At 39.2% G+C, this 23,535-nt stretch overlaps 1 protein-coding gene across 1 annotated transcript; it reads right to left on the bottom strand.

Moving 5' to 3' along the window:
* Positions 1–375: 375 nt before the first annotated feature.
* On the bottom strand, positions 376–18,652 carry MAT1A (methionine adenosyltransferase 1A). The gene is made up of 9 exons (XM_009278813.1): positions 18,341–18,652; positions 10,987–11,064; positions 10,005–10,127; positions 8,157–8,269; positions 6,486–6,629; positions 5,597–5,815; positions 2,407–2,589; positions 1,765–1,898; positions 376–1,133 (listed from the first exon to the last, which is right to left on the bottom strand). Exons 1-9 carry the CDS (start codon positions 18,432–18,434, stop codon positions 1,031–1,033), a joined length of 1,191 nt encoding a protein of 396 aa, XP_009277088.1. The 5' UTR covers positions 18,435–18,652; the 3' UTR covers positions 376–1,030.
* Between the last annotated feature and the right edge of the window lie 4,883 nt (positions 18,653–23,535).

Raw genomic sequence — 23,535 nt, 5'->3', positions numbered from 1 at the left:
ATATATATATATTTGTTGATGATTTGCAGTTATTTCTATGCACTTTATTTTATTCCAGAATGACATCAAACCTAGTAAGCCGTGCAATAAACCTAACATCTGGGAGCAAAAATTACGAGAGAATACTGTATAGCACAAACCTAAGAGTTAAAAATAAAAATCTAATACCTTTTCACCAAGTTTCTGTTAATCACAAGGACTAAACAGTGATCACACATGTGGTGAAAGATAAATTCATATCACAATTCCAAAATCTAATAAAACTCAATTGTGTTGGTAAACTAAAATCCTACAAGAGTAGAAGAGGCTGAGTTGAGATGGACCATTATACTGCAACATTAAAAAAAATAGAAAAAGAGGCACCTTTACATACATGGTAGGAAAAAGCTTTTTATTCAATGATTGTTGTTTTATAGGTGAACACTTATGTTTCAAAAACATACGTAATTGAAACACAACATTAACAGCACATACCCAGTGAAGGTGATTTAAATATTACATATATGTTAACATCTTCTACACAAGAGGCCGAGATACAGTTACGTGATATTCAGCCTTCTCCCATCAAAGCAACCCCCAGCTGTATGCAGCGCTAGCTCCAGTAAGGAAATTGGACCCCAGAATTTCCCATTGTCTAATTAGAAGCAAGAGATCTGCTGATCCTTAGTCAGAATTGGGAAAGTCGTCTTTGCCTTTGCCCATGAAAGGTTTGAGGTTCAGCCATTGGTTTGCGTACCTGAGTCATACTTTGCCTTTTTCAAAAGAACCAACAGAGCAGCAATAAAAAGTAAACTGTATTTTGTTGTCTTATGCTGATTAAAAAAACAGACTCTGTCCTTTATATCTTAGATAATGAAAGACACCGAGGGTTAAAAAAATCAATTTCCAAGAAAATATCCTTTTCTTTCTTTCCATTTAAAATCTAAAATTCCTTTTGTTGAATACAAAGCTGTCAAATTTGATTTTTGGAAGCATCCCCATCATTAGCGGACTTCTCTTCCTTTCTGTTTTTAAAGGGTGACTGCTAGTGTCAAAACACAAGTTTTTTTGGCACCTCCCATGAGAATTCGTTTCTTCCAAAGTGACCATAACATGCAGTCTTCTGGTAAATGGGCTTTTTTAGGTCCAAATCCCTGTGTGTATGACAAAAACAAGAGAAAATTCTTCACATTACGATACTTCATGATAGCTACCGTTAAAATCCTGATGTTGACATCCATTTCACACCCTTAGTCAAGCACGCATATTCTGGAGATGCAAGCATACCAGTGAACACGTCCATAAAAGTGACAACAGAACTTAAATGTGAAGTACTTTAGGGCTACAGGAACAGTCCTTATTATTGAGAATTATTAATTTTAATGGAAAAGATGAAATAACCTTCAATTCCTTTTGTAAAACAAAACATATCCTTTTTCACAGTAAAGTAACTTAAAATTCTTGGAATACAAAAGTTATTTTATTTTATTTGCATTCCACATACTATATAAGGTCAAATGCTGAAAGTATATGCTTCATACGAAACTCGAAAAGTACATCTATTATCTTAAAAGATATGGCACACCGGTAGATCCATAAAAAGTATCGACTGTGAAGACTGACAGAGTGACAGAACGAGAGAAAGTCTCTTTTGTACTGCATGGAACAATGCCATGCCAGTTCATCAAGAGGCTGACTCTTACATTGTAACACCTAACGGTTTTGCAAGAAATCATTTCTAGGATGTGATCACCAAAATATTTTCCTTTTTGTGTGTTTCTATACCTGACAATGACTCCAGGCCGAAGATCAAAGTTTTTGTGCACAATGTCCAGCAGCTCTTTCTCTGTTTTTTGGGAAGTTCCATAAGTGAACAGTGAAATGGACAGTGGATGAGCTACCCCAATGGCATAAGAAACCTATGGCAAAAAAGACACAACAGTTAGCAAATAAACACGGCACCTCAGTGGGCAACAGTATGCAGCAGAAGAAAGCATTCATTCATGAACCATCTTAGGAAAACTAAGGCCTCTCCTTCGCTTCCCATATCTGCGCAACCTGTATTTGTAGAAAAAAAGAGAAAACTTTGAAAATGCTGAGGTCTCTGGATAACTTTCTTCCCCATTATCCAGTCACCCCGTGCTCATTTCCATGACAGTAAGCATCAGAGGACTGAGGGCTCAATAAATGTCCAGAAAAACAGCCAATAAAATGAAAGCTAAACGAAAAGTTCCAGCTTCAAGAAGCTGATGGGCTATTAGTGACATTACAGCGGTCTTGAACCAAGCACATCAAGGTCTTCCTTTCTTCAACCCCAAGCCATCACCACGACTGCTTCTACTACAGTGTCTCGTACGATGTGTATTCAAGGTAAAGCTGAAAAGGAAAAATCTTTTGGAGAAAAGCAGCATTCATAGCAAACCATACCTGAACGAGAACACGGCGACAGAGCCCCGCTTTCACAAGAGACTTGGCCACCCAACGGGCTGCGTACGCAGCTGATCGGTCCACCTTCGTATAGTCTTTGCCAGAAAAGGCACCACCTCCATGGGCTCCCCAGCCACCGTAAGTATCCACAATGATCTTTCGACCAGTAACACCAGCATCACCCTGAATCAGTAGAAGAATTTGTCCATTTTACGATCCCTTTTAATATAAGTCTCAAACAAGGCTATGCATCCTTCAGAAGACTACAACAACATGTCAGTCAGTTCACCACATATGGATTGCTGTGGGGTAGCTGAAGGAATGAATCTGTCTCACCGAGCTACAACGGTGGCTATAAATGTTCTTTAAAGCCCGATTCATAAGACAAGCCATTCACGAATAGCGTTTGGTAGTCAAGCAAACAGGTTTACACCCAGATAGCTAGAGCATGCACTGCCTGTTCCAAAAGTAAATATTCCAGACAATATGGGAACTTTAGTTTAGAAGTTACTTATCTACCACATCCAAACTGAATACAGAATATTGCTAACACACTACGTGGCGTATAGGAACAATTGAGAGATCTTACACTGTTAACGAAAAAATTTTAAAAGCAGGCTTTCATATCTTTTGATCAAAATCTGAAATTGTGTGACTATTAAACAATAGATGTCTTTTTTGTATTTACTATTGAAAGGTATGCCACTGCTACCTCCTACACCATTGCATGGAGCCTGGCACCCAACACTTCCAGTGCAGTATCATTACAGAGACTGTCATACAAATATGTACTAAAAACACATTTCCAATCCCTAAATATTTATAGTCTAATTTAAACTATACACAATGGGTATGGAGTAGTAGGCAGTTATAGGTCATTGGGAAAGAAGGATTACTTCTTTCTAAGAACAAATAGGTGAATATTCTTAAATATTAAATAAGGAAGCGCAGGTAACCTTCTAGCTGCCTACCCAGCTATCCTGATTGCTCCTCATAAGTACTTGATATTTTCATTTGATCTTGGTTAGCTGATCAGTACCTGACTAATCGTCTGACGCCCCGATTTACTAAATGCTTAAGCCCTCTGGTGTGAATGGAAACATGGTCAAATTTGAAATTCAGTCTCCACCTGTGCAGGCAGGTTTGAAATGCTTTGTCTACAGAATATCATGTCAGTAAAATTCAACTACTGGAATGTTTGCACAGCAAACACAAGTGGAGAGTCAAAGTTTTTCTTAGAAAGACTGTGCATATACACAGAAGAAAACCTTTGGCACTGTTTGTTCCATTCTACTAAGAAAGCAGCGGGATGTAAATCTGAATTGCAGATAGCTGAGCTTGTCTAAAGGATCCTGTCCTCCTGGGGTTCTTCTGCTTGACTCAAACCTTAATTTCTGATGGCACAGACAGTTGCAACGAGAACACCTTGTGTGCCATCATGACTTGACTGCAGGACCGAGTGAGAGGAAGAGAAATGGACAGGTGAAAGGAAAAAAAACACCTCTCTAACTTCTAAAGGTGCTGAAAGAGCACAAATGCCTTTTTAAAGCGTGTGGAAGTCACTTTTGCGACGAGCTGTAATGTCCTCACAGTACCAGCGGGTGTTGCTGTTGGGAAAACGGTGATAGCAGCAAAATTACTAATTTTGCCATAGCCAGAATTCAAGGTACCACCCTGCTCAAAAACATAAGGTGGAAATCCCAAGTGAAATACGTGTGTCTTCCTTAGATGAACTGAGCTGGAGATTAAGACAGCCTTCCATAGCTAGCGTTGTTAAAAGTAAAACTGAGTAATACTCTTATGAAAAGTAATCAGAAAGTTCAAGACATAAAAGACAAGGAAAGAAATAGTTACTTTCTGGTTGCTGCAATGCTATTGTAAGTTGCACAAGTGACGATAGCAGTTTTAAGGCCACGGACACACAGGCAGATTGACCCACACAAAGCAATCTTATCCCAGGTTTAAAAGGCTGCAAACATACACTGCAACGTGCCTGTGTTTGTATGCGCAAACATAAGCAATACAGTTCCACCACAAGAGTAGAAAAGCTATTCCTGGCCGGCTTACCAAATGTAATTCTATTATATTTTTAAATGGGTGCAGTTCAGTGCACACCTGAAAATTTTCGTATGTGTAGCCTTGTTTTTGCAAGTAGCTATGATTGCTGCATTGGTTCATTTGCTCCAAGTTACAGCTCAAGTTTGCCTCTCCATTTGTCCGTAGTCTAGGATGCCAATGATACACAAAATTACAGTGATACAACCAATGCAACTACACAAAAATATATTTTTTGTATAATCATTATTATAATGATTAATCTCAACACCTTCGTGCCTGTTCCATGGCACTAATGTAAAAAAGACACAGCACCTTAAAAATAATTCTGGCAAATTCCAGTAAATGAATTAATTTGAACAGCAAAGGAAAAACAATGTCTACTTGGATTTGTTGTAAAATTGGACCTAATTTCAGGAAGGAGCTTTGGAATTTTGCTGTGACAGTTGTGAAGGGAACTGAAGACTAAAACATTGGGAATGGTGAATTTGTTTTCAAGAACCAAATCTCAGAAGTCCTGATGCTACAGAGAGCGGTAGTTCTGCCTGATTTCTGTGAGCGCAGGATCAAATTATAAATCCCAGCTCCTGCATTGCCTAGATAAAGCAAAAGCAACATTTATTTTCTCACCAGGAGAAGCCTATCAGGGGCTGATTTTTCAGAACGGATGAACACCTTCGGCTCTCGTTGGTGTCAGGCGGAACAGTGCAAACTGTGCAGATCTGCAAACCAGGTTCACTGTAAGAGAAGTAAACCTTCTCTTGCCTTCTCTTGTCCATCTCTCTGGAAGGCATGCCTTCCATGAGAAAGGATCGCGTGTCTCACTCGGTGCTGGACTCGAGAGGGTTGGAGGAAACCCAGAGCTGGGCCGTACGTTCCACACGCAATGTAAGATTCAGCTCAACCTGCCTGCCTAGTCACAACGCGTGTATGATATAACCGTGCCCTCAAAGGTTACTTTGGAATACAGCACGTGAAACCCTGGGTGCTTCTCCCACATACAACTGCCGCTAAAACTTCCACTAGACAGCTTGCTTCTCACGCCTTAGGACGGACATGCCAAAAAGCTGAGCATTTCTTTTAAGACAATGGCAAAGGCAAGCTGATAAAAGCACCAAAATAATACAACACAAACCTGAGGCCCTCCAATAACAAAACGCCCACTAGGTTGAAGGTGATAAATAGTTTTCTCATCCAAGTATTTTGCAGGGACAACAGCTTGAATCACACGATCCTTCAGGGTTCTGCGCATAGTCTCCAGCGAAATAGTTTCATCGTGCTGCACAGATATCACAATGGTGTGCACACGCACTGGGATGACTGCTCCGTTCTCCTGGATGTACTGAACCGTGACCTGAACAGAACAGGGAAAGGGAGGAAGAAAAAAAACAAAGTTGCTATAAAATGTATTACTGGCCTACATCAAATGTCATGCTATGCTATTCCAAGAGCAAAATTGTAGCAAAATGTCAACGCTGACATTACAATGATCACTGCTCACGTTGTTGCCACGGTATGAGAAATGAAGCCTACTTTCTCATTCTTCGTTTTTGCAGCGGTGAGAAAAAAACCAGAGACCCAGTATGGACGATCTGATTTTCTATGAAATTGTCCAAAATGGGTCTTTCGGTTGGGATTTCCAGCCAAGCTCCCAAGCCTCAGAAATTTACGTTCTCAGTGCATCTTCAAAAAAGCCAGCCCGAATCCCTAAATACATATGTTAAATGTTAAATGTTTCTTGACAGGTAGGTGGTTAAGTGCTCCTAGCACTCTGCTACAGGTTAACCTGTAAGGAGACGGTATCATAAGCAGTGGAAATGCTTTATTTGCTACTTGTAGGCTATATATCTGCTACTTGCAGGTTATCCTGATACTCTGAACACCTTCAATTGCTGTCTTTAAAAATATTTAAGATTTCTGGAAATGAAAAAGTGGTAGTTTTCAACTATCTGGACTATCCATAAGTGTCTGGAATGCTATTGCGTTAGTAAAAGAGGAAAAACTGGAATGAAATTAGTATTTACCTGTGTTTTAGAGTCAGGCCTCAGCCAAGGAAGCTCTCCATTACGCCTCAGCTCTGCTAGCCTGGCATTCAGTTTATGAGCAAGAATAATTGTTAGAGGCATACATTCTTCTGTCTCATCTGTTGCATAACCAAACATCAAACCCTACAGGAGGAGAAGAGATACTTCAGTCACTGCTAAAAGCACCACAACCAAAGGCAACGAGATTTCATCTGAAGCAAAGAGTAAACAGTACCCTCAGGTATACTTTCTACTATTTTACATTACAGTCCAAGAAGCTTAAACTCAGATCAGGCTCCAACATGTTATAGTGCAATGAGAAACAAACCACGTTCCTAGAATTTTTCACTGAAAGCCTGAAGGTTTACACGTTGAGCTGGAAACCTGGGCAGAAACAGAGACATTTCTGCGAAAAAACATCAGGTTCTTTCCTAGGAAAGGAAATCTGTTTGAGCAAAAGAATTTCAGGACTATTCTGTCATAGTGTTATCGTTAGCCTGGACAGGTTGTAGAAGCTTTTCTGTATGAATACAGACACATGTATACTGCAGCTCAGATCTGACATGTCAGTGGAATGGGATTTGAATCCTACGTAAAGGAGGTACCGTTCAACAGTCTAAGGCACCTGCCTCAGATTCGCAGCGCCACACACTTCTAGTCACAGCTTCTAGTGTTATTCAGTCCCGTTCCCTGAATCAGAACATTATTTGTTAAATAGAGTTAGCAGCATCTTCTTTCTCCTTATCCAGTGTATGTTGTGATACAAAAAAAATAAAGACGGGAAGGTACTTTGATACAATGGGAAGGGAGGCCATCAAAGTGCCAAAGAAAGTCAGGTATCTTTTCATCTTATGTAGTATTATGTCCCCATGACAGCATAAAAGCATTTTAATTTAGTCCTCAAGGGTTTTTTGAACAATATTAGCTTGGCTCCTGGACTCCGATATCTCCACTTATGGTTCTCAACAGCATTGTTATAAACTAGATATTACTACTAATGATAACGACTGTAAATGTTAAACTCGCTCATACTGGCATCAGTCAGAGTACGGAGTTTTTATGTTAGCATCTTTCTCTTGGGAACACACCATAATTACCTACATGTGTTATTTAGCTCATAGAAATGCAGGTTGGACAGCCTTAATTATGTGGAACACCTATTACAACAGCTGCCTCTGGGAAATAAGACAGAATTGAAAGTATTCTGGCGTATTTGCCTTCATTGTACTAGTGCTGCAGACAGTTGAAACCCCCTAATTTTTTGCTGCGTAAAATCTCAAGAGCTCTGTGAAAATGAAAAGATCCTTTGTTTATTCCATCTTACAAGACAAGTCTGGCTGCGAGATGAATGGTCTAATGAATCTAAAGCTACTCAACAAAAACATGAAATCATAAGCAAAAAACCTTTGTTAAATTCTAAAGGACACATCCTCAGCTACTACAAACTGCCAGAGCCCTCCTGACTTGCATGGAGTGCTGTAACAAACACCAGGCAAAAGTCTGCCCTCAAAGAACTTCCAACTGTTTTAATAAAAGTATGGTTTTTATTCTGGGCTAGCCCAAGATGGAAGTGTGGAAATCTTCACATGGATTTTGATTTAGAAAATGGGGCAATGAGATGGGGCAAACTTTCCACTCAAACAGCTCTGATGTTTTAGACGTCATATCTACCTGATCTCCAGCACCAACATCCTCTTCATCCCTGTGTAGATGAACACCTTGGGCAATATCAGGTGACTGCTGTTCCAGCGCCACTAAGACATTACAAGTCTTGTAGTCAAAGCCTATTTGGAAAAAAGAATAGCGGCAAGTTAAGCTTTTTCTGTCACAATTCAGGAAAGTAACACGGAACCATATGACAAAATTTTCATTCTGAAGGATACCGCATTCAGAACTCACAACCTAACCGCTATTTTCAGTTAAATTTTTTTGTCAACGCAGCACTTGAAACCTTTTTTGGGAGGGGTTGGGGCATATAGGCTTGCCTTTATTGCTTGTTACTGCTTGTTTTCTCTTGCATTGGCACCCTGCGCCAAGCCAATTCAGATTATGAATTGCTAACTGCAGAAAACTAGTCAAAAAAGTAAATAATCAGCCTCTCCCAAATAAATAGTATTAAAAACCTCTACGTAAATTCCTAGAAGCTGATGTTTTCAGCAACTGAAGGCTCTGCTCTCTCATACATTATTTGTAATACACGTAAAACAGTGTCTGTACATAAATCTCTCATGGGAGTTTGTGTGAGAGCCACAAACAGAGAAAAAAACAGATTCAAGTCTCACAGCAAATCTGGAAGTGGGGATTCAATTTACATTACTTTCAAAGACCAAAAGGAAGGTTTTAAAAAGAAATTGAAAGACTTACAGAATATTGTGGCAAAATTTTCCACCTGTTCCTAGGTATATTAACAGCAACTTGCTTCTCTCCAAATCCAACCTTTCCTAGAACTGTAGCTACTGGCAGCTGCTGACCAAACTCATGTTCAGCCAATACAACATAAATACATGTCCATATGCATATGATCCATTTGAAGAATGCTCTTCGCCCTCTTTTAAACGCGCGATGTAGAGAAGAAAATTATAGTTCTGTGTGCAATTGTTTGTCTTAGCTTTTTGTTTTCCTTCTGCATAGAAATTGTTTTTTACTGGGTCACTGCATCTCCCCTTATCATTTTTGGCAGTTAGGATAAAAAGGAGACTTACGACCTATTAGATTTGCCAGCATTTTCTGAAAGCACTGCTGTTACGTGATGGTGGAGGTAATCTGCAGCTGTGCTTCTAGAATATTCTCCCACCACAATCTCCCTGTAAATTCACTAGCCGTTAAAGGACTGCAGGAAACAACTTTCTTTAACCGAAAGCTCTTAAAAGATACACTTCACTGTAACAGTATACTTGGAATATTTGTAATGTACAAACAGATACACGGCAAATCAGAAAGTTAAATGTGTCTGGTCTATAAAGCATTTTGTCTTTTTTATCGTTTGTACGTTACACAAACCGGATTTGGACTGCACACTCCTCGGCGTAGGAGGAGTTGTTCAGAGCTAACAGAGCACCTTGCACAGTGAGAACCTGCTTTACACCTGGGAATTCTAGATGCTACCACAGTACAAATATACGATGGTACGACGCAATGAACTAGGTTTCTTCTTCCCTCTCTTTCTCACCAAGATGCATCAATCGGCTTGCCAAATTAATAACCGAGATTCGAGTTCTCACAAGTTTGGAGGAGTGGTAGGTTCTGTGGCTCAAGCTGCAGTTAACTACTCTGCCCTAATACCACAGTTCCAAGTATATTCTGCCTAATCCCTTTCAGTTTTAACTAATATATGATGGGTTTTCTACTTACTGGGATAAAGCCAGAAAGTGTATTCACGTAGCACCACGTAAGCAGCTTTCACGCAGGACATTCAGTTTTTATCAGGCTTGCTAAAGCCCATGCATGGAAGTGGTGACAGACCTGTTTGCAGTTGCCTATTGCTTGCTCTTCAAGGATTTCATGAGTTTTTCCACCAACCTTTAGCTGAATCATCATAGCCAATATGTCTAATTGCATCTCGGACAACTCGTTGATAATCCACAATAGCATGAGATGTGATCTCCCCACAGAGCAACACCATTCCTGTCTTACACACTGTCTCTGAAAAGAGAGATGAAAACAGGATTGCAACAGTAGAATAACCCAGCCCACTGTGACAAATAACTATGTGACGATGGTGATTTTGAGAGATCTACTGGGTATATACAGTATATAAGTCCTTTCTACCCATATTTTTAGCAATATTAGCTCCTTCGACAACAAATTCCTTTCATATTCACCATATGTCTGAAAGTAAGGAAAAGACTAGTATGTCCAACTTACAAATGGGAAAGTCAAAACACTGAGCATGATGCAGTGATACGCACAGATTTTAGGGAAATGTAGCATTAAGCTGTGATTCCTAAATCCACTTAATCCTTAATCACTCTAAGATACATACGGAGGCTAAATAAATCTCATCAGTGATGAAATATTTTGAAAACCTGCCTCCAGTCCCAGGAGGAAGAATCTGAAGATGGGATTTAGTTACATAATACATGAATTGGGGTAATGACCTGAGGGTTGATGGTACAACTCTTTCTGAAGAGATTTCAAAACACAAGGAGTTATGGGGACTTGGACTGAAAAATTCGTACTTTATGAAATACAGTCAATGAACTTTTCAACAAAACATTCAAATAGTCTTTCAAAAATCCACTGTAATGAAGCCCAGTCTGTTTCTCCCAGGAAAATTCAGTCCACACACATAATTAACTATCCCACCATTCTACAGGCTCCAGTCTTTATAAAAACTTTTACCGTTTCTTCTCATCTCTCCTTCTCTTGAAGACTGTAATTCTTATGTAATTTTTAGAGAGTAAATTGAGTTAGCAAATGATAGCATCAAGCGCTATGCAAACATCATAAGAAAAGAACGGTGACTGGGTGATGACTTAAAGCAAAGCAGCAAACAACTTACCACAAGCAACCTTGGCATTCGGGTCCTGTTTGAGATGGGCATCTAGTACAGCATCGCTGATTTGATCGCAGATTTTATCTGCAAGGCATCAAAGCTGTGATTCAAAACCATAGCACTCAATGCAAAACACGGACTGTTTGCATCACTTTGAATAGGTAGGTGTTTCAGCAAGGAATTCTTTTACTACTTATTACTGGAGATTTAAGCTAACTAAGTAGAAAGACATATGAAACATCCTGCAAGCAAAGCCAGTAGATACAATGGGGAATTTACTCCATGGTGCAAACTAATACTGACTACAACTTTACCTGTAGTTTTCTGCACTTAGGTGTGAAACAAGTATGTTATACATAGAATTACCTGAGAAGCTAAGAGGCTTTACTCCCAGCCTTCTCCTTCTCTAACACCACAAGCCAATACAGCATGCACTCCGCATCAGTGGTATTCTAACATGAAGGTGATATTCCACCATCAACTTCCATCTGCCCAACAGAAAGTTAGAACGAACCTGAAGAACACTGCTGGTAAAGCCTGAGCAAGAGTTTAGATCACTGCAGATAATGCACAGCTCAGAGTCAAGCGCCCGTTTCAGGTTTGCTGCCTCTCACTGCTCCCTACCACCCTGCAGTGCCATCTCCTAATAATCCCTGCAACCCACCTAAGACAGGGGAGAGAGCAGCGCGCACAGAAGCAAGAAGGGGTTACCAACAGAAGTTTGCCTGAGGTAATTCTTGAGGATTATCTTCAGTTACATCCCAAATACAAAGGTTTCAGCTCAGGTTTTTCATAGTAATCTTTTCTCTTTTTCTTTCTTTTCTTACCTTTTTAATGACTAATGAATCCTAATCAAATAATGTAGCTATTCTAATGAACACAAAAGGGCAGCACCCATAACAATGCCTTCCATGTGAAAATGGTAATTTTTCTCATGTATTTTAATTTTATTGTTCTTGAAAAATGTCTGATATTGCATACTGTGTTTAGAGGTTGCTGTAACCTGCTGTGTGGCAAAATAATCTCCCGCCTTGCCATTTGCAACACAATCTGTTGGAAAGCGATGTTTTGTAAGAGTATGTCATTAGAGACTTTTAATACATTTAACCTCAATTCAAAATAAATTCTCATTTATTTTCATGAGGAAGGTGTACATTTAGCTAAGAGGAACAAATCAAAGACTAGAGAACTAATGTGATTCTGACACTCTTATCTCCCATATTAACCACTTCAACACAAAAAGAATGAACACAAAAGACAATTAGCAAATGTAGGCTGCATGGGAACTTTCAGCCTTGCAAGAACTGTACATAGATTACTAAATTTGGGACAATTATTACCAAACAGGAATCAGACACCATTCTTGCAATTTAGTTAGAAGTCCAAATGAAACTTGTTTAGCAAGACTGGGGACAAAGGTGGCAGGAGTGATTAAAATGTATCTCTGCTTGCTCTCTTCAAAGTTTTCATTTTTATAAGGAAATACAGCCATCTTTTCAAGCATAAAAGCAAACATTGTTGACAAAAATATGTAATTTTTGATTACCTGAGTGGGACAACACAGCAGCTGGGATAGGATGACCTTCTTAGTGCAGGTCCAATGCCCTGCAGTAAACTCCTAGTGACCGGGACTACTTTGTAGTCTTTTTTTCACCACCCGGAGTTTCTATGCCAGGAACAACCTTTATCCCTGTCCTCGTTCCACATGAAACATGTCTCACTTGCATTAGATACCAGCGTCCCATGCTGGGACATACAGGGATATTATATGCATTCTTTCCAAAACAGTCAAGAAGAGTACAGGTAATCCCACATGACTAATTCATCCTCATTTCTCCTCGTGGCACCTATCTGGTACAAAGAACCTTATGTTGGTTTTGCATGCTGTGGTTGAAATTAATCTATGAACTAAAACTTTCATGAAATTTTCAAGGGAGCATTAGCCATAGTAGGCAGTGAAATCAGTAAGTGAAGATATAACAGGATGTTTTCATGTTTTGGGTTTTTTTTTTGTATGAACTGTACCATTAGTATCTACAGTATTTCATGGATATTGATAGGTAGAAAAGCAGCTCTTTTGCTTCCCTGTCAGAGAAATAACACAGCCAACATTCATGAACAAAAAGCGTAGTCCACATTTACAGAAGGGGAGAGTTTGTCTCACAAAACTGTTACTCTGAAAAGATCATGATAGAAAACCAGATGAACAGTCACCCATAGAAATGAAATTATCTCCATACAACAGCATTGGTGAGACTGCTACAGAAATACTAGATTTTGGTGGTGGTATTCCAAAGACGACGTTAAGAAGCTGCAGGAAGGTTTAGGACAGACTGAGAAGAATGCCCCAAAATCAGAAAAGTACATCTTCCAGGATGAAATCAGTCAAGCTCACTCTAGTTTTGAAAGACTGAAGGAAAGGCATCCTACCAGAGGAAATCCTAACAGGCATTGGGATGACAGTCTCTAAGAACCTAAAAATAATATGCTGAGAGAAAAGTTTTTGCCTGATAGACAATAATGGAACTGCAGTTGATAGCTGGAAATTAAAGAGACAGATAAAGATTCAATAAGGAAAATCTTAAAAGGGTGAGAGCCATTGAAACCATTCATCTAGAGGAATGCAGGATTCCTTGTTCCTTCAAACCTCTAGATGAAAATTGGGTATCTTTTTAAAAGGTATGAATGAAATTCAACCATCATTTACTAGCGTGTTTGAAGAATTCTTGCATGAAATATTATTACCTGTGTGTGAAGGTCAAACCAGATTATATATAAGAGGTTCCTTCTGGTCTTTAAAACCTATGCGAGAATTTAATCAATTAAAATAATAAATTAGAACAATTTAATCTACTACGCTGATAGCACACCTTTAGATTAAAATAGGCTGAGACAAATCAGTTTGACAATTCATGCCATATCTGATTGTTGGTGCAACAGCCAACAGTTCTAGTGCAACTAGATCCAAATACAGATACAGATACGCCTATCAAGACTGGAAAGAGAAATCTAGCTGGATGATTGACTGATTAATGCATTAAATTAAAGGCATGTCTATTAGTAAAGGTCTCTGGTGTAAAATAAAACCAGGCGTTCTATACTTAGCAATGCTTAGCAGGCTTTGTGCACACTTCATTGTTATTTAAATTTCTCATCTCAACCGTCCCATTTCTCTTATTAGCCGCTAAATGTGACAGGATATGTTGGTCCATTATTTCCTTCCTTTTTTTTTTTTTCCTTCTCTTTTGGAAACAGGGAAAGCATAATGGACCACCTCTGGTGAGGCATTATCGTCTAAAAAAATGATGTAATAGGTAAGAATTCGGTTCATGCATACCTTCATGTAGTGAACTACTATGCAATAGGATAAATATTGCAGAAGGGATGTCCAGGCTGAGGATTTCTTGACTAAGCAGGAAAGTATTAGATAACCATGAATTCCTTTAATGAAATCCAATCATCCCACAGACCCAGCCTTATGGCAGAGATGCCAACTGGCCGTAAACCAGCTCTTGCTAACTATAAAAGGAATGAATGAGTCCAGGGGAGCTGATGATAAACCCCACTCAAATGCCCAGTTGTCAAATGATGACGTAAAGGAGGCGTTCAACAACAAAAATGATCTCCAATAATTAAAAGGAGCTTCACAGTTTTCCAGATAGTTGGACATAAGTTTGTTACATCAATCTAGACTATGTAAGAGCCCAACACAAGCCGTGACATCTGCAAGTTCTCAGGACCTCCCCAAGAATTCAGTTTCACAGATTCACCACATACCCCCCAAAACAATCTATGAACAGCAGTAACAACTGAAAATGTAATTCAAAAAAGCTCCGCCCTTTGAAGAACAACAGGTACAACCACACTTCTGGCTTTGATGGTGTAGTAAATATAATAAACATTGAACATTTCAAAAGGTAAGGTTGATTTTCCTAAAAACCTGTGATCATCAACATAACATTAGGTATTTTTAATGATACATTATTTATATCAACAGAAAAAAAATTTTTAAACTAGAATGTGAAATTTTATATTCAAAATATATTCTCAGTTTTCTGGTAAAAAAATAAAACAGTCAAGGAAAGCAGATACTTATCGTGAGCACTTCATCAAAAAATAAGCTTTCCAGCAAAAAAAGTTTCACTAGAAAGACTTTGAATAGCTGAATTGTGCTGTATTACATTTTTCCTATTTAAAAGACTCTTGAGGAGTGCTGATAACTTCAGTGCTAACACTACACTGTTTAAATATCTTGTACATCTGTTCTCTTTGTTCACTACACAGTTTACTGAAGTATTATGTATATTGTTAAGTATATACAATATTAGATATTGTTAAGTGTATATAATGTTAGATATAAGACATGCAAGCATCAACTTGCTGGAAAGATCTGCATTTTCTGGGGGTTTTTTCTTTTGTGATTTTTTTTCTGTGAATATTCAGAAGATAGACGTATGTTTTTAATATGGTTGAAAATCTGAGGGTGCTTTTAGCAGTTGTTTTCTCTTATCTTTTTAAAGACATCCCTTGATACTTACTGGAAAACTGAATGACATTCTGTTTGCAGGCAATTCCACCTGAAGTCACACCAGATAGGGGAAGGAATTAATCCTAAGTGGTTTGGCACCTGTAAGACATTGTGGGTCAGAGAAACACACAATGCCTTTCGAAGCGCAGTGAAACCGTTGTGCAGCACGGACAGACACTACTGGACAAAGCAAAATGGAGCAGTGACAAAACCCAGCTATCTAAAAAAAAAAAATCTTCCTCTTCCCCTTGCTGCTATCTATGTGCTTTTATTATATTGAAATGAAGAAGTCACATGTAAGTCTTCAGAGAGTTTGGCATTTACCCCACTAAATGCCAGGATTAAAGACCTTCTGGAAGGAAGTCCCAAATTTTATACCCAAGTGATTTTGAAGAATTTGGACTGAGAAGATGGGATAAACAGAGTCTTCTATAAAGGCTTTGGGGAGCATCGGTAATACCTGTACGTTAATTATTGCCAGCAATTACTTGCTTCTATGGAATCGGGGCTTCTTAGTGACGCACAGCTCTTAGGCATTGCACAGGTATAAGGCAGTTCTCTGTATACGCAAAAAAAAAGCACGTAATTTCTCCTGCTTTGTTTATTAAGAAGGAGGTCTCCATTAAAGCATTCGATCCTCAGCTAATACAATCAGAACAATTCAAATTTCCACCAGACAAAGATCTGGTTCAGGATCTTTACTTCACGTAATGCCCTCTAGCAAAATTATACTGTCACATACAGAAGAGAAATAATCAAGAACACACGAGTTATCCATTTGGTATCAAACAGAGGAACTCAAAGCTCACAATAAAATTCTAGCGCTACTGATAATGTCAGAAGCCCAACTACAGCCTCAGACACCGGGCCCCATTTTAAGAAACAGCCAAGATTTTCCTGGGAGATAAAAACCTAATGGCACGCCTACACCTCCCGTGTAAAACCACAGGCAGGGAAAAGGGGGGTTGGCCAGGATGTTAAGGGTGAGCAACTTGCTGTCAGAAACGAGGGCTATCGCTGAGACGATTAAGAGCTATTGCTGGGCTGTGCTCAGGAACACGAATTTGCAGGACCACCCAGAGTTGCTCACTGTCCTCCCTTGGTCGGGAAAACGTGGATCTTTCCTTTGCCATAGGCGTTTGGGTTTTCAGTACCCTACACGAAGACCTCGACTGTTTAAGAAAGTATAAGCATCACAGTCTTGAAAATGTCTGAGTAAATTTCAGCTTCCCGCTCCCCCTACAATAAGCCTCTTGGGTTCCCACTTTGCATCTCACAGCACCCAGAGATCTGGCAACCTCTGCCAGATGAGAGGCTGTGCACAAATCTAACAAGTGCTGACATGGTTTCTCAAAGGCCTGCCTAGTATTTCAGCGCAAGGGGAAAATAACGCCCATGGGGCTTAAAAGAACCTACCGTGGGCCAATAGAGTTTTGGGAAAAAAAGAAGGGAATGTGAATAAGAACTAAAAAATAGGCCACATTCCAAAACAAGAAACAAGACAAAAAAAGACTTGGTAAAGGAAGGCAACCAAGGGACAAAGCTAAACCTGGGGACTCAGTTGAACTCTGCCTGTTCTGAGACTTACCTATTACTGCCCCGGGGGGATTAAAAATAATGATTAGAGTAGCATAAACTGTGACCTGTCATCTTTGGAAATACCATCATCGATTTAAAATTACCATATTGTATAATGTTATTTTTCCTATGGAACTACCTTGCGCTACAGATGCTGGATATAATTATATATAAATTTGAGATGGGACCTATGTCCCAAGGACCGAATGTGGTTGTCATTTTCTGACTGTGTTACATCAGAAAGAACCCCAACTGGCTTAACTTGCTGTAGCTGCCTTGACATTGACAGAGATGTACTCAATTGCATCAGCCATGGATTTGATCTGCAGTAATAAGTTAATATTATAGAAGAGCATCACAATTATAGACATAAAATTCTCACTTCTGACCTTTTTATTCTCTGCTATGTCATTCCACCCATTTATGATTTACTCACATAACACGGAGTACAGACCTGAAAAAGCCTTATTATAGCAAAAGGCACAGGACGCCAAATCGGCTTCTAAAATAAATACACTTTTCAGGACATCAAACAGTCTATTGTCCCCTGGCCTCACTTGGGGGAACACTTGCTGTTGACATAAGGTACATGTTTATGGCGGATGAACATTTGTTTTCAATAAAATTGAACTAAGGTCTGCTGACCATACCTAAAGTTTAGCAAATAACTGTCCACTATTTGCTTAAGCAATTCCATATATTGCATCAGATGAAGGAATGGGGGGAAAAAAAAATCAGCAACTTTGCCATGTACAGCTGCTGGGACCATTGATTTTTAAAGGCTTTAAACTAGCCTGCTTAGAGATATTCCTGTTGTGGGTGACAACAGTTTTAGAGCATAGCATATATGCCGGACAGTTTCACAGGGCCCATAAAGCTATGGAACTCGAGAAGCAAGCTATGCATTCTTAGCCGTACGTGAAACTTGAGTCTATCAGAGATGCAGTAGTGTCTCCACAGTAATACTGAAAGAAATCCAGATGAAAAGGAAGAAGCAGCAACCATAAACCCCACTGCCCTCCTCACTGTAACACACACCCTGCAAAGGCACGTAAACTCCTGTTGGAAGCACCCGAGTTATAGCGGTTTTATAGTCTGTACGGACAAGGTCCAATAGAAATAAAGCGAAACGTGCCCTGTTATTTATAACTTCTATAATCAGATTAATAGCAGATGAATTCTTCTTCAGGCTTTTAAAAATTTTTAAATGAAAATATTACTCTTTTTACGCATTCGCCAGAGCTGGTTTCTTACCTGGATGTCCTTCTCCCACCGACTCCGATGTGAACATGAAAGCCCCTTCATCATCCAGCGTGTAATCACATAAACCATCCACTGGCCCATTCATGACTGTGATGCTTTTCCTGATGGATTATTACAAACAGTGGTTGAAGAGTTCTACCGTTAGTGCCTTCTCTTAAAGGAGAAGGTTCTTTATCAGCAGGACCGTCGCTGGCTTCACCTACTACCTCTTACACTAACTTGGGTTTCAGCGTGTGGAATCGGCATGTGCCTGCATCTGCGTACGCGTGCAAGGAGTATGCATGTGCCTGAAGCCTGTATCCCTACCTAGCCTGATCTGTCAGTCCCTGAGCTGCTCCTATATATGGAAAAGTGAAAGTGCCTAGATAATCATGTGAGGAAAATGGAAGAGCCCATTTATTGGCAGGGGAGTTAGTTAACTTCAGGGTGTTTCACTAATTAACTCAGTTCTTGGAAACATTCTGGATCCAACCCGTGCAAGATTGGTTATCTTAGCAACTCAACTGAGCGTGAAGTAATCCAGGAGCACTGGTGACAGTTCAGGTCAGCTGCTTCTTCAGTTCGTCTCTCCCCTAATTCTGGGATCTATGTTGTGCTTCCAGCTGTGTGTTGTGGTTTTACAGGGATACATAAAAAATCTGTAAATGCGTGTCTTTCCTAGCAAGAGACTGGAAGAAGTTTGCTCTGCATCATATAACTGTATTTTCCTTTTACTTTTTCATCTCTTGACAAGTAGAATTCTCTCCTGAAATGTTTTTTTTTTTCATTTTCATTCATTCTTCATGCACATTTGAGAGACGAAACATCTGATAAGATCTAGCATGACGAGCGTTTCTCATCTATGCAGACCTCTCCCTTCAGCCTTTGCTTTGCTTTTCCTCTGTCCTCTCTTGTATTAATTCAGATCCATCTTCTCTTTTCGTATCATATTCTCATATTATATTCCATAACCCTTAGAAACACACTAGCTGCCACATCCGAGTACTCAGTGCTCAGCTCCGCTGCTGAAAATTTCTCCTACAGTCAGATGGCTCACGCCTGGAATATGCTGATGGTATGACAGGTATGAAGACAGATGGCGTTCCGTGGGTATACGTGCTATTAAGTTAGTATACAAAAAAACAGGTAAACATACCCAGGGGGCAGATCCAGAAAACGCCCAGCACTACTGCACCATTATAAAAAAATGTAATTATTCTTAATCCCTGTACAGAAACCATTCTAGTCTCAATCTCAGACCAAATCATTGGTCTGCCAAAATAAAAATTTCCCTTTACTTCAATGAACACTGAATCATACTCTCCTAATCGTTCATTTAAATTACCTGATACTTGGATTGGAACAAGCAACACACCGCTTGTTCCATAGCCCCTGCAATTTTGACAGCAATGAAATCCTTATCACTCTTCAGTCGACAGTTTACTTCAAATCTTTGGTCAGTATTATTTTAAAAGATCACTTTCTATGGCCCCTTGGATTCAAATTTCTGCATTGCTACATATTTATGTAAGATTTCATTAGAATTTTCACTTTCTGCCTACATTCCTGAAAACAATAACCAATGCCTGTGAATGTTCACCAGTAGTCTGCTGTAGCGTTGGCCCCTCTCTAATTATCATTGACATGGAATCGTTCATTTCAAAGACACTCTCTTGGTTTTCTGTTGTACAGAATTCATTTCACGGAATGAAAAGCACTGGTTTCACTTTAAAAATGTAGAATTCACACATCAGACACACATTATGAGGCATAGCTTTCTCTGGAGTAAGCTGTCATCACCCCACTGACAGGAAGATTCTGTCCCAGCCTGAATAAATTACGCATTAACACCACCTAGAAAAACAGAAGTTGTAAAAAAAAATAGAAGACCAAAGAGTGACTAATTATATTAACCCTAGTTAATGGGTAACATTCAAAAATTATATTAACTTTTAAAGCAAAAGAACACCAGTGATAAGCATTCATTCTTAAATGCAGATTTTTTTTTCTCTATGGAAGCACAGAAAAACATGATGGGAATGGATGAAACACCTCTGGCAAAAACTCTTTTTGCACATGTAAGAGTTTTGACTCTAATTCTACGAACAATCCTCCAGCAAAAGCAGACAAGATTGAATATTGTCAGTCTGTGAGTTCCACTCTCTCTTGCTTCTGGTTTTGCTTTTTCTTGGTTTTCAATGCCACTGAAGGACAGAAATTGTAGTTTGGGAATCAGCATTCTTTTTTTTCAGGTAACACTTCAGCAGAATGCAGAAACAGGCCTCTCACATAATCCTCTTATCCCATATAAAAATGAAAAACCGCGCGCTCTTAAAATGCTGGAGAGTGCAAATAATTTGACATACATAAGTAATGAGTTTGCAGGCCCATTGTTGATTTTGCTTTTACAGTTCCTCTTTTTGGACTGACTTCTGGCTAGTTAAATGCATTGGTGCTTGAGACCTTTGGAGGGTCACCCTTCGTTAAAATAGCCTCTCTGCTAATAGCGTTCTAGAAACGCTACACAGCTGCATTTCACGTAACTTGTGGAAAACCTCCAGCATGAACCGCTTCCAGGTGTGGTTTTACTATCAAGAGCAACACATTTGCTTTATGGCCATGAAGCACCTCAGCATGTTCTCTTCTAGGACAACTGTGACCAACTCGAAACCGCTGTAGGGTTAGGTAATGTTTAATTTGGCTTCTCTTCCGAGACAGTTTGACTTGTTAAATATTTGTAAAAAGGTAAGATAGTGCTCTACCATCATGTCTTTTTGGCACAGATCTTCTGCCTCGGCAAAAAAAAAAAAAAAAGAGGAGGATGATAGTTTTTTGGACAGATTCTTTGGCTCAGGAAAAAAAAAAAAAAAAAGAGGAGGATGATAGTAAAATAGTGATTGATATCAGCATTTTTCCCTATTCCATTTTATTGATAATGACTCATCAATCAATGTAACACACTTCCAAATTTTCTGTTAACTTTATTGCCATACTTAACAGCTTTGTGGGACTGAGCCCGAAGAAAATCAGTTTCTCTGCAAATCTCTTTATAATTCCTATATTGCCCATCATTGTATTAAGTATCTTTTGACTAAATTCTATGACCTTTACTCAGAAGATACCTAATGGCAAAATCTTCTCAATCAGTATGACTCCTGTGCTTTGAGATGAGGCTAAAGACGGGAAAATCACGATGCAAAAAGAACACTGTCCTTCTGTATTGCTGTAAGTATTTATTCATATTGGCTATAATCAATCCCAACCACTGGAATAGCAATGTGAATCTTTCTGTTACCTGTAAAAGTCTTCATAGTTGGCACCATCCCATGTTTTTGGTACTTTTACTCATAGCAGTTCTGCAAAACTACCCCCCTTCTAGCCCATGTAACACTTAACAGCTGTCAGAAGGCATGGGTTTACCGCAGCCTTGAGAAAGCCCTGAAAATAATGAAGTGGACAAGATTTAACTGAGAAAAGAATTTTATGAATGATTGCTATTGATGCTGCTGATTCTCTAGACAGATATGACTGATAAATTGTCTTGACCTTAGACCTCTCATGACGTATTCTCATCAGATCGTTTTACTTGCTCACCTCCTTTCCTACCCTTACCTGCTTTTCTCCTCTACTCCCCTTCCCTTATTTTGTCTTGCTTATATCCTTTTGGTTAAAACACATTTCCCTTTCTTCTTTTTTTTTTTCCTTTTACTTACTCCTTTCCATCTCCCTACCTGTCTCTGCTGACGTCCCATTTATGTCATAAACCACTGAGAATGGAGCCTGCGTGGATGAATGGTATCTGCAGAAATGAGAAAACGAGTTTGAGCTAATAGCTTACAGATAAAACACTTCTAACTATCACAGCAGAAGGGGAAGGAAGGAAGTAGGTATCCTTAAGACCTGGTCATCCTGACTTCAGCTGCAGAAGAATCGTGTTTTCACTGGAAGCAGTACAGGTTTAGACACATTCACCCGTACTGTTTCACCACCGTGGTAACTTTTAGGTGACTTCTTTTGAGTGAGGAGGAAATCGTATCGAGAACTCTTGACGAACTTCTACATGACTCGAATCAGTCATGGGAAAACCATTGCTAAAGCTATGCGATTTGTCCCTCTCACCACGACTTTCAAATGCAAAGGCCAATGAATTGATTTGTAGAGAGCGCACACTTCACAGTAACTTCAAACTACAATTCCATTATCGTTAAAGGACCCAAACACGCTTAACTGTAACAATATACAGAAATACTTCATGCATACAAATAGCACATAGGAAAATGTTTTCCTAAATACTTGTTTTGTTCTCTCAACTTTATCATCAGATAAAACTTTATTTTACTAAAGTTAACTGTTTAACAGGCTAACAGTTATGTTTCTTATCTTGCTATTTTATTCTCACTTTACAAAATCACGCGAGGGATTTACTCCTAATTCATGCCTGTGGAAATAAAACAGTTTTCCAGGTGTCTACGAAAACAACTTTAATACTAGTTTCATCTGTGCTATTCACTAGGAGTAGTTCCTATAATACAAATAGTGTGTTTTCAAGAAGTTACTGCAGTTCATTTTTTTTCCTATCGGAAATAAGCACTAAATTATGGAAGCCTCACAGGGATGTCTTTGAGGGCTTTTTGGTTTGTTGGTGAAAAGACTTGATTTATCCTGTATGTTTTGGTTTGGGGGAGGTGGATGTGTTGTTTTGTTTTTAAAGTTAACATAAGGAAGATTTGTTTAGCTGGGTTTATTTCCTTTGCATGAAGAATGACAATCCTTGTCAGAGCAACAAGAGCTTGAACATCAGGAACTCAACACAGAACTCCCACCTGCTTCAGAACTCTCACCTCTATCTATTATTACCTGAAATGAGAGTGGCTCAAGGCCTCTCAGATGTGCAGGTGTAGAATTTCACCGGCCCATAAACATTCAGGGTAAAATAAATATTGTGGGGCAGAAAAAAACCAGTTGTGATTGTAGAAGGAAAGGAGGTAGTACGTATTCTGAGATGGGTGTTTATCACCCAGCATTTGTTCTTTCATATCACCTTTCTCCTTCTCTGGAGTATGGGACCTCCTGCAACCTCTGCACGCTACATAAGCAATTCAGCTCTTTCATTCTTGAGTTTTCTTACAACTTTTTGCGTGAATACCAATTCCACTCACAGCAATTTCTTGGTGTGCATTCTATGTAACTTATTCCACAGTGACTTC

The sequence above is a fragment of the Aptenodytes forsteri genome, unplaced genomic scaffold (assembly GCF_000699145.1).
Source record: "Aptenodytes forsteri isolate BGI_AS27 unplaced genomic scaffold, ASM69914v1 Scaffold226, whole genome shotgun sequence".
Lineage (NCBI taxonomy): Eukaryota > Metazoa > Chordata > Aves > Sphenisciformes > Spheniscidae > Aptenodytes > Aptenodytes forsteri.
Note: the sequence above shows the minus strand (reverse complement) of the source record. Positions and strands in the feature narration are given on the sequence as shown.